Genomic DNA, 15,703 nt, shown 5'->3' with positions numbered 1-15,703 from the left:
GAATCCCCTGTCTGTTTGGAGGAACTGTAAACCCAGCAGTGGACGACGTCCTTAGATTACAAGAGCAGCTTCTAGCTGAGCACTGGTTGGGCTGAGTGCTTCCATCACCCAGCTTGGGTCACCACCATGGTGATGACACGTCCAGTCCTTGCTTTGCTTTGTTCCATTTCCTGCGTGCCTGAGTGCTAAGTCACTTTAGTTGTGTCCGACTCTTTGCCACACTATGGACCGTGGCAGGCCAGGCTCCTCTGTCTATGGGATTCTCCAGGCAAAAATACTGGAGTGGGTTGCCACGCCTTCCTCCAGGGGATCTTCCTGACCCAGAGCTTGAACCAGCATCTCTTTCATCTCCTGCATTGGCAGGTGGGTTCTTAGCACTAGCGCCACCTAGGAAGCCCCTGTTTCATCTCCTACACTCAACATTTCTAAGGAACACCCACGAGCTAAGGGATAATTATAAGAACTCAATAATAACATCTGGAATTTTAAAGTCGTAAGTTCCCCATGTAAACAGAGAGTGGGTTTGACACTCCGCACATGTGACTGAAATCCAGGCTGAATTACTTAAGGTTGCCCCCTGCCTCCAGCTACTCAGTCCTCTGTGAATGAGGATGACACTATCTTAAAAGTCAGGAGATGCATTTCTACCAATACCTATAAAGTATCTAGTGCGGTGCCTGCACTTTGGTGCAGCTAAGTAAGTCCCCTACATACAAACAAGTTCCATTCTGAGAGTGCACTCCTGAGTCACTTTTATTCATAAGTCCAACAAAGTTAGCCTGGGCACCCAACAAGTAATGACTGTTACTACTTGGCAGTACCAGTGACATCACCCCTGCTTTGACGCTTGCTTCTGGACATCCTGAGCTTGAAATAAAGATACGGTATTACTGTGCTCTGTACCGTGCTGTCCAGTAAAGTACAACCACGTGTTGAGGATGCGCTCACATGACAATGTACACCAGACATGTGAACTAACCTATGTGACCGTACATGCAAAGGCCCATTCACATCTTTAAAAGTTCACAACTTGTAGGCTTATATGTAAGGGACTTACTGTAAATGGCAACTTAAAAAACATATGTGTGTATCCATATATATACATAAAACATCTATCTGGTTTTTCTTATTCTTTCCATATCTCTGCTGAAATTACTCACCCTCCTTTATTCTTCCCTCTCACCTTTCCCTGTTTAAGAGAGATGGTTTAAATGGTTTTCTTCTAATCCTTGTATCTGGGTCATCTGTGGTTTACTTCTGCGGTCTTTCCTGGGTTATGAGTTCTGTTCCTACCGCTTCACGGGTCCTGTAACTTACTGCTTGCTCCTGGAAATTATGTACAGAAGAGTGAGAGCTGAGCAATAATCCTGGTTCTTTTCCCTCCGGGAATCTCCAGTTCTTCTCTCGCCTGTTGGCACAGGGAGGACGTGATCATTCAGAGGTCAGCCTGGCTTTGTCCGACCAGGGCTGAGTGGCAGCCCACTTTGGCTCAGCACGATCCCTTCCAGCTTCCCGAGGAAGGACCAGTTTCGCAGTTCTTATCAGGATCTGATCTGGCATTCCCAATTCCCAGTTCCCTTTGCGTCCGTCCATTTTGGGTCTCAGGAGAGTGTGGGAGACGGGGCAGAGGGAATGATTTCCTTCGATTTATCGACCCTGCCTTCATTTCCACTTTTCTCAGCAAATCTGGGGTGAGGGCATCAAATCATTATTGTCCCGGATGGTCTTTCAGAAGTCAGTGGATGATGTTAGGCTCACTTGTCCAGTGAACTTCTGGATCCTGCTGCTCCCCCATGTCCAGACCCACCAGGGCTTACAGCTCACGTGGGATGGGCTCCTCTCTCTGGAAATCTGTCCATCAAGCCCTTCTGGTCTCCACTGTCCCTTGACATCCCCGTATATGATTTTTACATTATCCAGATTTCTCCTTGCACTTCTAGGGAGCTCAGGCCTTCTGCATCCCAAGTGGAAGCAAAGATTGCCTAGAATGGCAGCTGTTTTGAACACAAAGGACATTCCCTGCAAGCAGGCTGTCCTGGCCCTGAGCTCCTAGGAGGCAGCCTGGCACTGAGGCTGGTGTCTGCTTCCTGTGAGCTGGAGGTGAGACCTACGTGTTGGCTTATGTTTGAAGGCTGTTTTGAGTGTGTAGCCATGCTTTGTGGACCCCACTCATATCTACCCACCTTTTACCATTTCAGGTCCTTCCAACAGCCAGCCTCCTAAGTCTACTTGCTTAGGGGTTTTCTCTGGACCCCAAAGTCCACCCTGCCTGTGCTCAGTAAATTGGAACATCATGGAATTAATGTCCCTCAAAGGCAATACTTATGCAATGACAGGGAAAGCTGGTGGATAAATCCCCTGCTCCTGTCCCTTGGGTGCAAAAACCTGGAGGCTGTGTTCTATGCTATCTTCCCGGCCCCCAGAAGCAGCCATCCCAGCTGCCCACACCAGGGACTTGCTGGGGACACACAGCCCTTGGCTGCTTTTACCTACCTGTTTTATTCCCCCACTGCCTGGCTGGCCTGTCCTGGGATCACCTTTTATTTTATTTTTTTAAAAGTTTTTTTTAAAAATGTGAACAATTTTTTAAGTTTTTATTGAATTTGTTACAATATTGTTATTGTTTCTGTTTTCTGTTTTGGCTTTTTGGCCACAAGGCATGTGGGATTCTAGCTCCCTGACCAGGGATCAAACCCTCAGCTCCTGCACTGGAGCACTTAACCACTGAACCACCAGGGAAGTCTCTGAGATCAACTTTTAGATAAACTACTTGAATTTTAAATTGCTGTTTAGATTCCCCTGGGGAAACCCAATCGCAGGCAGGCAGGTCTTGATTCAGAGATCCCTGGGTGCTGTCTGGGGCCGGCACAGGGAAAGTGTTCACAGAAGGAAGGCAAACCCAGCCACTAGGAGGTGGGCCTCACCAGAGGATATCAGGTACATTTCTAGGATGCTGGAGAGGAATGAGGGGCTCCTCTGCCAGCCTGTAATAACCAGAATATGAGAGTTCTGCATCTGGGATGCAGTTAGACTGTTTATTGCCTGCCTATGCTTCTGTCTTGAAAGCTTAGCATAACTCTGAATGGGAGATTTAAATTCATAAGTATGTTGTTTTGCAAAACTGGCAGCAGTTCTTTCGATATAATATGAAAGACACATTGCCGTGTTGTCTCCAGATCTCAGTGTTCTGTCTTTGTTATTATGTTTTGTTCTTAAATAAAGAAAATCTTTAGTACCACAGTCCTGTACATGTCTTGTGAGAATTCCAAGAACCTTTCCATAAGCTACTTTCCAAGAAGCAATTTCTTTCTAGTCCCATAAAACTCCCCAAAGCACCTTAGGCGAACTCCAAGGTGCTGGGTATGTTCGCAAATTGCCAATGTAGCAGACATTCAATTACATCGAATTCATCAAAACCCTAATTGAGACAGGAACTCAAGCCTTATGGCTGAATCACTTTAATTTCAGATGGGGAGCAGACTCGGTCACTAACAGCCTTTCATGCCAGGACACCATTAGAGAGGCGCACAGGTGCTCACTGGTAATTCTCCCCGCAAATGCAAGTGTGGAGCAACGTAAATGACGCTGCCAAGTGAGCCCCATGACGGGATTGATGAATCAGCTCATTCCCAAAGTCTGTCCTGTGCTGCCACACCCCTCGGTCCCAGCTCCACTGCCCAGGAGGGCTTCTTGGCAGATAGGGCAGCACCTGTGTCTCACCGAAGTTGGTTTTCCTCCCAGTGATCAGAAGGCGCAGGGACCAGGACCAGTCCTCTGAGGTCTTTCTACTGACACCTCCTCATCTTTTTTTTTTTTTGGCTGTGTCGGGTCTTAGATGTAGCACAAGGGATCAGCACTATGTCATGCAGGATCCTTTGCTGCGGTGCATGGACTCTCGAGTTGCGACACACTGGCGTAGTTGCTCTACAGCGTGTGGGATCTTAGCTTCCCAACTAGGGGTCGAACCCTCACCCCCTGCATCAGAAGGCAGATTCTTAACCACTGGCTCAACAGGGAATTCCCAACACCTCATCTTGCTTATCATTTTCTCCCCAACCTTCCCATTCCTCCCCACTGGCATCCCGTGGTTGTTCAACTATTTTTTTTTAACTTTTTTAATTGGAAGATAATTGCTTTACAAAGTTGTGGTGGTTTCTGCCATACATCAGCATGAATCAGCCATAAGTATATATATGTCCGTCCCTCTTGAGCCTGTCTCCCACTCCCATCCCTCTAGGTTGTCACAGACTACTGTCTTGAGTTCCCTGTGTCATACAGCAACTTCCCATTAGCTATCTATTTTACATATGGTCATGCATATATTTAGGCTCAGCTGGTAAAGAATCCACCTGCAATGCAGGAGACCCCCATTTGATTCCTGGGTCAGGAAGATCTCCTAGAGAAGGGCATGACAACCCACTCCAGTATTCTTGCTTGGAGAATCCCTATGAATAAGAGGAGCCTGGTGGGCTACAGTCCATGGGGTCACAAAGAGTCGGACACGACTGAGCGACTAAGCACACAGCACGTGTTTCAGTGCCACTCTCTCAATTCGTCCCACCCTTTCCTTCCCCTGCTGGGTCCACAAGTCTGTTCTTTATGTTGAGTCTCTATTGCTAGCTACCCTGCAAGTGAATTCATCAGCACCATTTTTCTAGATTCCATATGTAAACGTTAATATACGATATTTGTTTTTCTCTTTCTGACTTACTTCACTCTGTATAACAGGCTCTAGGTTCATCCACCTCACTAGAACTGACTCAAATTTGTTCCTTTTTATGGCTGAGTAATAGTCCATCATACCACATCTTTCTCCAAACACCTGTCAATGGACATCTAGATTGCTTCCATGTCCTGGCTATTATAAATAGTGCTGCAATGAACATTGGGGTAGATGTGTCTTTTAGAATTGTGGTTTTCTCAGGGTATAAGCCCAGAAGTGGTATTGCTGGATCATATGGTAGCTTTACTTCTAGTTTTAAAAGAAATCTCCATGGGCTTCCCTACTGTTTCAGCAGTAAATAATCCACCTGCAGTGCAGCAGATGTGGGCTGTATCTCTGGGTTGAGAAGATCCCCTGGAGAAGGCAACGGCAACTCCAGGATTCCACTCCAGTATTCTTGCCTGGGAAATCCCATGAATAGAGGAGCCTGGTAGGCTATATATAGTCCACGGGGTCACAAATGAGTTGGACATGACTTAGCAACTAAACAACAACATACTGTTCTCCATGGTAGCTGTATCAACTTACGTTCCCACCAACTGTGCAAGAGGGTGCCCTTCTCTCCACATCCTCTCCAGCACTGTTTGTAGATTTTTGATGATGGCCATTCTGTTCCACTGTATTGTTAATAAGTTCTGGCAAGAGGTAGGTCAAATTATTGCAGTGACTGAGGGTGGAATCTGGAGACAGTGACCCCAGGGAACCTTTTTCTTCTCAGAGCTGATAATGGTGCCTGATGGTACTAGTGTGTACCATGTGGACCAAGCACTGCTGAACAAGCTCTGTTTCATCCTTACAGTGATGCTAAGAGGTAGATGTCCTTGTACCCATTCTACAGAATGAGAACACTGAAGGTTAGAGAGGTGACATAACTTCTCCAAGGCTCCATGGCCAGCAAATGGCAGAGCCAGGATTCACATCTAGGCGTATCTGATCCCTGGGCTCATGTTCTTTCCAAAACATCATTTTTTCTCCCTCTGCAAAGACTTCCGGGATTCTACGAAGGTCTGAAAAAGAGAGCTGGGTAGCCTTGGAACTCTCCAAGTGGGCACAGGACAAGGAGAGTCAGGAGGGAGGTCAGCCCCAGAATCAACACCCAGCTCCTCTAACACCATCGTGGTGGGTGCTTCTCCCCCGATCATGTGAGAGGAGTTTGGCAAGGCCCTTCCAGGGGGGCGAAGTGACTGATCCCAGCACTTGCTAAAGTTCAGGAAGCAATTTGTCTTTTCAGCAGGTGTTCTAACCAAGCCAGTGATTAACCGCATTGCTAATAAATTATGAAACACAAGTGCATTCAGCCCACCTCCTATGTAATTAGTTGTGTGGCATTTACTCGGCACTTTTCAGCCATGTGTTTCATTTCTTTACATTATTTCTCCCCCTTTGGGCTTGACTTTGCATCAAGCTTCAGGTACAAATGACTAATGAACTGGTGACAACACTAATACCGGCCGAGCTAACACTCCTACTGCTAACGGTGATGATGCTAATTAAGAGAGTGCTGACAGCCACGGGCTCTGTGACTATTCATCTCTGGGAGGCAATGAGAGGGCGGCCAGCATAGATGGGGGCCAGGGAAGTACAAACGGCCCCAAAGGTAAAGATGGACACTCACTTTTGGGGGGTACTAACTACATTTACAAGAGATCTAAAAAATGCCATGTCGTGGGTCCATAAAATCTAACGGACTGAAACGGACTGAAAGGATAAAGAAAGAAAACATTCAGTCTAGCAAGTCAGGTGTAACTTGATCACCACATATGGACCCAGCTGTCCAGCAGCCCCTTCTGGGGGTAAGCATCCAGCTGTGGGCTCTGGAGCCGACCCCTGATGGGATCAAGGTGTCCCTCTGCCTGTACCCCAGAAGCAACCAACCAACCAGGTGACCCAAACAAACCACTCAGCATGAAGATGATGGGAATGAAAAGCAGGCAGTAAGGGGGACAGTGGTGCCAGGGAGCAGCCGGCCTTTGTCACTCTGGGGTCCTCATGAGAGTCAGTGGTGCTGGGTGCCCCCGGGCCGGGGTCTGGCAAAAGCTGTGGGAGAAGGTTTGCAGGAACTTCTTTAGCCCTGCAAACCAACCAGCCATTTCCAGCAGAACCTGCTTCCTTCCCCCATAGTGAGGGGGCTGGTGGGGTCCCCGGGTTCCTCGGTACTGCAAGTGGGAGACACTCACAGGCTACTGGCAGTCACTTTTCCTAGAAGATATGGAGTCCTGGCTGTTTGGGCAGAGAGCTCAGAACTGTGTTTCTGAATAATCTTTCTATGAAAGAAACTAGGGCATCAGAGCCAGCCGGGAGGGAGGTTGGCTACAAACCCCCAGCTGCCACTGCAAGGCTGTGGATGCCCGGCAGCCTCACATGGTGGTGACATCAATGTCTTCTCCAGATTTTCCAAGACAGACACCAGATGCACATGGGCCCCATGACACCTTTTGGCAGTGGAATAGTTTCTATGGATAAAATGCAGGCATGCAAAGCCTCTCATGACCCCCAAAGTGAGCTCAAATGGACACAGAAGTCAAATGTTTGATCCTTATAGAAAGAGAGAGAATGCTCCCCAAACTGTGACAAGTGAAGAAAAACAATCTGTCATCTCCTCTCCCTCCACCCCATTAACTCCCTTTCCACTCCTAAGGGTGGTTTACATCATTCCAGTTCAGATCAGCAACACGGCAAAATGAGGGTGACACCCTCAGATCTGCAGGCTGGTTACCTACTCACGTGGCTCTTGAACTCCATGATCTATCGGCCCAGAGGCCAAATCACGCTGCCTGGGTTTCCAGTCCTGGCTGGGCCAGCTTCTCGGGGCATGAGACCCCATGTCGCCCGACCCAAGACGACTGGCCCTTGGGTGCACTCAGGGGAGACAGGCCACTGCCTTACCTCCACAAGGCCACCATGCCACATTTTGCGAGTCTCACCTGCCCCGCGAAGAGCCCACACACGCCGATGATGCACAGAATGTTGAACACAGCGGAGCCCACGATGGTCCCCACGCCCACGTCGCCCTTGGTAATGAAGACTCCTGAAACACAGCCTGAGGTTAGCTGGCTGCTGTGGTGGGCTGCCTCCAAAGGGGGTGCAGGGCGGTGGGGGGGATTTTTATTTGTGTATTCATTTTCTATCGGAGCACAGTTGCTTTACAATGCTGCGTTGGTTTCTGCTGTACTACAAAGTGAGTCAGCCATATGTATACATATATCCCCTCCCTCTTGAGTCTCCCGCCCTGCCCCCATCCCAGCCCGCTAGTTCATCACAGAGTATCAAACCCAGCTCCCTCTGCTATACTGCAGCTTCCCACTAGCTGTCTGTTTTACACGGTCAAATATGTAGACATGTCAATGCTACTGTCTCAATTCATCCCAGCCTCCCCTCCTCCCACCACCCCGTGGACACACCTCTGTTCTTGACATTTGCACCTCTATTCCTGCCCTGCAAATATCTTCAGCAGTGCTGTTTTTCTAGATTCCATGTATATGTGGGGGAGTTCTTTTAAGTGTTAGTCAGACTGTTCTCAGGATCTACAGGAAACAGCCAAGGGTTGGAGAGAATTTTCCAATCTCTATTGGAGCCTCTGTCCACAGGACCATTGGAACTAGGTCTGGGACCCATTCATGCAAAGCAAAAACACCACTTTAATAAGATGAAAACAGCCACTCCAGCGGGGGGTGGGGGGGGTGTGGAGGGGGTAGGCTGGTGCTCTGCCCCTCAGGGTCTCAGGGCTCCAGTTTCCAGAGCCCTCGTTCTTCAGGGAGGACAGAGCTGAGATGTTCCTCGGGGTGCACCTACCTATGACCGACGTGAACAGCTCCGGGGCCGAACTGCCCGCCGCCATGAATGTGGCTCCGGCCACATCCTCGCTGAGGTGCAGGCGCTGCGGGGGAGCACAAGCGTAGGTGAGCCGGGTTTCTCCTGGAACAGTGGTGACTGTGACTCCCCAGGTCCCAGCTCAGTCCCTCCTCAGCTTCCCCTTCTCCCCAGCTGGGCCACACCTCCTCTCTGGGCAGTATCAGGGAGGCAGCTACATGTTCCCTCCAAGTAAAGGCTCTGACAAGATCTAGGGATCCCAAGCCAGATGCCCTGGGGGCTGCAGAGATAATGGGGGGAGGGGAGTGGTCTTGCAAGGCAGGATGGGCCTTCACCTCCTTTTTAAAATCTCAGTTCCCTCTATGTTGCCATATATTCCTATTTATAGAGATGCCCAAATCCACATTTTTATGTAAAAGATTCTGACTTTTTTTCATTATCTTGCTGATGTTCTTGGGCTAAATTAGGCTCATGGTAACCAGTTTTTGAGCCCTGAGTCTGGGAGTTTGGGGCTGGGGAGGATCACCCATCCTCAATGTAGCCTTGAAGCCTGGGGTAGAGGGAATGGGGGTCAGTGAGAATGAGTAGAAGGAGATGGTGAGCCCACCAAGATGATCCACACAACGAGCTCTCCAGGTTACCTTGCTTGCTGACCCAAAAGGTGATTTGCAAGAAGACATGTGAACTGAGCTTGGGTGGTGTGGGGAGGTGGTGTGGGGAGCCTTTCTGTATTCACTCCTGGCCCAGAAAGGAAGCTGCCGGCTGTCAGTAAATAGGCGGCTCCCTTGGGCATCCCAGCTTAAGGGACCCTGGTCCCTCTTCCAGTAGCACCACAGCTGCACTTCCCCGCTCAGCCATTGAGGGGCAGCACGGCCTCGGTGACGGCCCTTGGCTCCACTGACCCATCTGAAGTTGCTGCGGACCCTGCTGAACATTTTGACCTGGAAACCTGGGTTTCCTGGATCTTGACTGAACAGTTAACTTTCCAGGTGGTTCTGAGAAGACCCTAAGATGGAGGTGCAGCTGTCTGAAGGTGAAAGGTGTGGCTGTGAGGGTGGCCGGGCATCCCGTCTCCCTGGGCAGGTACCCCAGCAGTGCTCAGGGTCCATGGCTGGTTTGCCCAGGCTCTCCAGAAGCTGTGAGCCTCACTCTGCTGTGCCCGCTCCAGCTTGGGCTCCCGCTGGGGCGTTAGCTATGGAGTCCACCCCCAGGCTCATGCAGGTCCTGTTCCTCTCTCTGCTTCATTCATCACATTGCTTCTTCCTCCTGGACCTCCCCTCCTCTTTCACCCCTCATTCATGTCAGCTCTGGTTGCATCTCACTGGGTCCTGGCATCACCAGCTGGGGAGCACTTCCTGCCTTGGGACCCTTTTCATCTATTAGAACAGTCGTCAAAAGCTTTCCAGCTTCCTCCTGAGAAACTCCTATGTCTGGGCCGGGCATCCTCAGGGCTCCCCACACGCTGAGTCTTGTCCCTGGGTCTCCCAGCTCAGTTCTCCTGCTTGGACTCTCAGCTTACATACCTGTCCTTCTAAGACACTGCCACTGAGACTGCTGCTCCTGTCCTGCCCCTGCACAAGCCCTTCCCTGATCTCAAGGTGAGTCAATTCTGTTCCCCTCTGTTCTTCTGTTTCCCTCTTCTCTGCATCTCCAGCTCCAGCACTTCACCTGTCCCCGGGTCTCACTCTGGAGCTGCTCTGAGCCCCAGGCCCCATGATGGCCAGGATCATACCACATTTCACCTTGATTCCTCCCCCAAAGGCTGTGCTCACAGGTGCCATGTGTGTCCCCAGTGGAGGAGAACACATTCTGACAATTGCATGTACATTTCCAGCACCAGGTCTTAACTTGGCTACTAAACAATGTGTGATTAGAGAGTGGTTGGCTTTGTATGAGGAGTAAACTGCTCCTGGTGGATTTTAGAGACCACAGATGACCCTGATTACTGGTACTTTGGTGCCTCCTCCTCTTCTCCATCAGGTGACCCTGTTCTCAGGGTTAAATTGCTTTGGACAAAAGGCCTCCACACTGGCTAGCCATCCATCTCAGAAACCAGCTCTCTCACTTCCCTTCTCCCACCTCCACTGTACAGAGGAACCCACTCCCGGGGTCTCTCTAGGGTTGCTGTGGGATGATTCTCTTTCAAGTACACAAAACTGACTGACTTCGGGAGGTGGAAGAAACTGCGTAAGCTAGTAGTTCTCAAGTGTGGCTTTCAGACCAGCATATCACCTGGGAACTTATTGGAAATGTAACTTCTGTTCCCCACTGTCCCTCAAGACCCAGTGATTCAGACATGGCAGGAGGGACAGTCCAGGCTGAGGGCAACGTGAAGGAAGAGGAGTTCTGGACAGATAGGAGGTGCACCTGGCAGAGAGACTTTCTGAAAACGGGATTCTGAATTAAAAATAAAACAGAAAGCTTCCAGATAAAATTACATTTCAAATCAGAAAAAGAAATGAAAGAAGCAAGAGAATTGAAAGAGTTCTGGATATGCTAAATATTGTCAGATGAAAGGGATGTAATCGGCCCTGGCGTCCCCAGGGCTGACTTCGAAGAGACCCTTTCCTGGTCTCTGCAGCCAGTTCTTTCATTGTCTTGCTTTTTGAGGCCCTGCTGGCAGTATTTCTGCACATGCACAGAGAGGAAGGATGGTGGAGGTGTGGCTGAAGACTTCTCACTCTTCGAGGACCCCACGAATCATGAGGGAGGGTTATGGCAGCAGAATGAAAGGGAAGGGAGGAAGGTGGAGGAAGGAGGAAGGAAGAGTGAGACTTAAAAGAAAAAGAAAGTGGGAACAGAACACAAACTGCATTTCGAGTTATGCCAAATGGTGCAGGGAGAGCTGGCCGGAAGGGTTAAAGCCCAGCTATGGATCGGCATGGGCTCCTCTGGTAACTCAGTTAATAAAGAATCCGCCTGCAATGCAGGAGATCCCAGTTTGATCCCTGGGTTGGGAAGATCCCCTGGAAAAGGGATAGGCTACCCACTCTGGTATTTTGGGGCTTCCCTGGTGGCTCAAATGGTAAAGAATCTGCCTGCAATGCGGGATATCTGGGTTTGATCCCTGGGTTGGGAAGATCCCATGGAAAAGGGAAGGGCTACCCACTCCAGTATTCTTGCCTGGAGAATCCCCCTGGACAGAGAAGCCTAGTGGGCAACAATCATGGGGTCTCAAAGAGTTGGACACTACTGAGCGACTAAGCACTACCCAGCACAGCGTGGGTGGGCACACCGAAACTCTAAGCAGACCAGTGAGTTTCTGGGCTACCTGGTGCCTGGCCTTCCCACCCAGCAGCACGCAGGGCTCCTCAGGACCTCAGTGGAGGAGGCTGAATAGTTCCAGTGCTCAAACATGTACCTCACAGATCTTTTCCAAGGAGGGGACGAAGAAGTCATCACACACAATGGCCAGCGCGTAGAACATGTACATGGCCTGGAAAAGAGGAGAGAAGGGGTTAAAGTCAGAGTCAGGGCAGAGCCCCTGGGGTGAGGGTCAGGCCACCCTCTGCTTCAAGAACATCCTGTCTTCATTAATTCAGCAGCTTATACTATACACCAAGTCTTTGCAATGCCTGTCACCTATCACACGCTCACCTTGTCCACCTCCTAGATCCCCAAGTGTGCCACGGATGCTGCCCCAGGGCCTTTGTACTTGCTGTTCCCACTGCCCAGAACACGTTCCCTCCAGAGCACCTTGCCTCAGCCCTCCATGTACTTAGGGCCTCTGGGTTAATGTCAATCTAAGCAAAAGGCCCTCCCTGTCCCCCATATTCTGCTTTGTTTTTCTTGATCTATTTTATGTTCAACAGGCTAAAAGCCCCAGTGCCTCTTACAAGTCCATAAACTCTCTCTCCAAGACCATGTTCCAATATTATGTACTGATCTTCCTTGAGGTAAGAAGCTTCATCTAATGCACAGCAGTGCCAACACTTGGATTACGACCAGAAATGAGCAGATTTGCCAGGCTCTCTGTGCTTGCAAGGGTGAAGCCTACTGAAAACCAAGTTAGTCTCATGCCCGAGGCAGCGTGAGGTAGGACACCCACCCACAGATACTCTGTGACAAGGCTCCTCTGGACACCTAGGGGCCTGCCAGGCCATGGGCTTCTTTCCAGCTCAGAGCACCTCCTGCCACTTTGCTTACAAGAAACTCTCTTCCAACTCTTTGCTATGTTACCCACTAGAAGTCAAGTTCCCACTGGGAAAATAAACAAAACAGAACTAGATATTGATGGGGTCTGTGTGTGGTGGGGGGCAGGGGGATGAACAAACTCTGTACCTTCTGTTCAATTATGCTGTGAACCTAAAACTTCTCTCAAAGGTCTACCATTAATAATAATAAATAAAACAACAGTATAAAGGAACAAAACAAATGCACAAAGTCAAACTTGAAGATTCAAAGGACCTACTGAAAGTGGTGACATGGATGATTCTATCAATACACTGGTCCAAATACTTTAGAGAACGAGGCATTTGGGGATTAATTTGACCATTCCTATATTTCCAAAGGATAATATAATATCATTTTTTACGATGATAACAGTACCACCACCGTTAATGATATTTGCCCTTCTTTGTCGGGCCAGGAATTAAGGCACGTGCTGGCGGTGTCAGTTCTCCTAACTCACATGGGGGGCGGGGGTTACTGACCCATCTTCCAGACACCACAGAGGACATCTTAACTTCTCCAGGGATCCTCTCCAAGCCTGCCCACAGGGCCACTGTCACCCCACGCAGAGGTCGCTTTTGATTTCTGCCCCATCTCTGCTTCCTGTTTCAGCTCACTGACTAATGACTGCCTTCGCCAGCCACACAGAGGGGGGGACAGTTTCAGAGTCCTAGTCAGCCACTTTTGGGGGCTGCCCGTCAGAGCCCCTGATGTCCTTATTTATTTATATTTGAAAAGGCTTATTTTAATTGAGTGTTCCCAGAAATATACCATTTATCCACAGGAATAAACATGATCAGCATGAACATGAGTAAACCCTTGCTACCTCTGCATTTGGAGTGAACCCCTCTTTTCCTCTGTAAATGAATGGGCCATAAACAGTGTTGGGGAAAAAAAAATCTTTAAGCATATATCCTTTTGCATTTCTAGGATAAGCTTCCAGATGGGGAGTTGTTGGATAATGGTCTTTAATGTTATTATATTTACAAGGTGCACCACTAATACAAGACAGATTAGAAGTCTCAAAAAGGGCTGAGCCAGCCCAATACCCTGGGACTGCCCACGGGGAGCCTAGGCCAGTGGAAACTGCGGCTCAGCTACAGGAACCAAGGCAGGTGAATGCGGGTCATGCTCTAAAGACGATGAGTGAAGATGTCTGGGGGAGGGGGTCGTCTATGTGAGCTGCAGCTCCAGGATCAGACCACGAGGGCTTTTCTTCCCTGGAATGCATCAGGACATCTCTACTCAGACACCGACCCACGCGCTGCCAGGGACCATGGGTCATGTTTCAGGCTTATGTATCGGGAGAAGGGAGGCAGCTATGTCCTTCACATGTTCCTCACTATCCTGTTCCAGGTTTGCCCAGAATGAGGGCCAGGTTTGCCTGGAGTGAATAGGTTCCAAGACGGGAGCGCTCAAATAGTAGCTGGTGTCGCCTTCTGAAGCCGTCCAGGGAAGTGGCCAAGGAGCATGCCTGGCACAGCGACTGCTGGAAGAGGCAGCCCGCAGCCTTGGAGGGAGCCCAGGATGGGGTCAAGGACCTCGCACCCAGTCCTGGACTTGACACTTCCAAGCTGTGTGACCTTGAGAGACTATCCTTAGCTCGCTAGCCTTCAGCACGGACCCCACCATGCTCTCTAGTTAGCTTCTGTGGCTGCTGGAGAGGAGCAAATGGAAAAGAAAAAAAGCCAAGACATGTCCCAGTCATCCCCGCTGTCTCAGCTGAGACTGATCAAGCTCAACCCAGTTCTGCTAAACCCCAAACACCCACAAGCTAAATAAATGTTTATTGTCGTATGCTGTTGAGGTTTTCAGGCCATTTGTTATGCAGCACTATTGTGGCAACAGCTTAACAGCTACAGCCAACGTGATGAAAGGAGCCATAGCGAAAACAATAATAATAAGAAGTAACTTCCAAGAAGTTTAAACTTTCCTGTTGTCCTGAATGACAATATAGTCAGCTTTTCTAGCCTCCCTGGAACTAGCCATGACCACTCACATAATTTTGGGCAATGGGATAATGGACAGATTCAAGTAAAATCACCCTTTTTTCTTGCCTTGAACTCAGATGTGATGTCTAGAATGCCAGCAGCCATTATGTGACCATGAGACAATAAACATGACAATATATACCAACATGCTAAGGGTACCAGAGCCCTAAAGAATGCTGTTCACCAGCTGATCTAATGCCAGAAACCACCTGCCTCTGTACTTCTTAGTAGGTGATGAAATGAATCTCCTATTTGCCCCAGTCCCCATTAGTTGGGATTTCTGTACTTGCAGCCATGTGCCTCCCTAACAGATACAAGGCATAAAAGATTCATTCTGCTGCATGTGGGTGAAGGAGGTCAAAGAAGGCTTAACAGAGAAAGTGGCTAATGAACTAGGATTTTGAAAGATAAATTGTATTTCATCAGGCAATTAAAAAAGTTGATTGGGACTGATAAACTAGAGCACCCTGGTAAAAACAGTTAAACTGCAAAATGTCTAAGGTAACAGGAAGTCACCATGGCCTGGGGCTTTATGGCTCTAGATGAAATGTTGATACACATAAGGACTTCCGAGTCGTTGAGGGCAAATGTATCCCACCAGCATGACATTAGCCCCGCTGGTTTATGTGGCGTCTACAGTCAGCGGTTTTCACAGGCCATTTCCTTTTACTGCATTATCTGCACTCATGTTTCTCTGTCTTTAATTTCAGCGAAGGTGGTGCTGGAGAAGCAATTTCTAGAGAAGACTGTTGAAATCTGGCTTTGGTAGAAATCGTTCTAAATCTCCCAGGGAATATGATCAGAATAAACAACAACAACAAAAAGATCTTCCTTTTTTCCGTCTCTTTTTTATGGTTTCAAGTGGTCATATACGATTAAACTTGGAAAAAAGTTTTTTCTTTAAAAATCATTCTCCCCCTTGAAAAGTTTGGTGCCTGGTGGCCCCATGGTGCTATGACAGGACCGACTCACACACCCACTCTCAGGCTCTGCTACCGTTGTAGATATC

The 15,703-nt window shown here is 48.9% G+C and overlaps 1 protein-coding gene across 1 annotated transcript in view; it reads right to left on the bottom strand.

Annotated features, from left to right (window-relative positions):
• Positions 1-15,703, bottom strand: part of SLC24A3 (solute carrier family 24 member 3) — a 423,377-nt gene that overhangs the window by 89,646 nt on the left and 318,028 nt on the right. The window contains exons 6-8 of the mRNA XM_052650424.1: positions 11,895-11,969; positions 8,516-8,600; positions 7,648-7,751 (exon numbers count right to left, since the gene is read on the bottom strand). Of these exons, the coding sequence (XP_052506384.1) occupies positions 7,648-7,751; positions 8,516-8,600; positions 11,895-11,969 (264 nt within the window). The remainder of the gene's footprint in view (positions 1-7,647; positions 7,752-8,515; positions 8,601-11,894; positions 11,970-15,703) is intronic.

The sequence above is a fragment of the Budorcas taxicolor genome, chromosome 13, assembly GCF_023091745.1.
Source record: "Budorcas taxicolor isolate Tak-1 chromosome 13, Takin1.1, whole genome shotgun sequence".
Lineage (NCBI taxonomy): Eukaryota > Metazoa > Chordata > Mammalia > Artiodactyla > Bovidae > Budorcas > Budorcas taxicolor.
The sequence above is the reverse complement of the archived record's forward strand: the minus strand, read 5'-3'. Positions and strand labels throughout refer to the sequence as shown.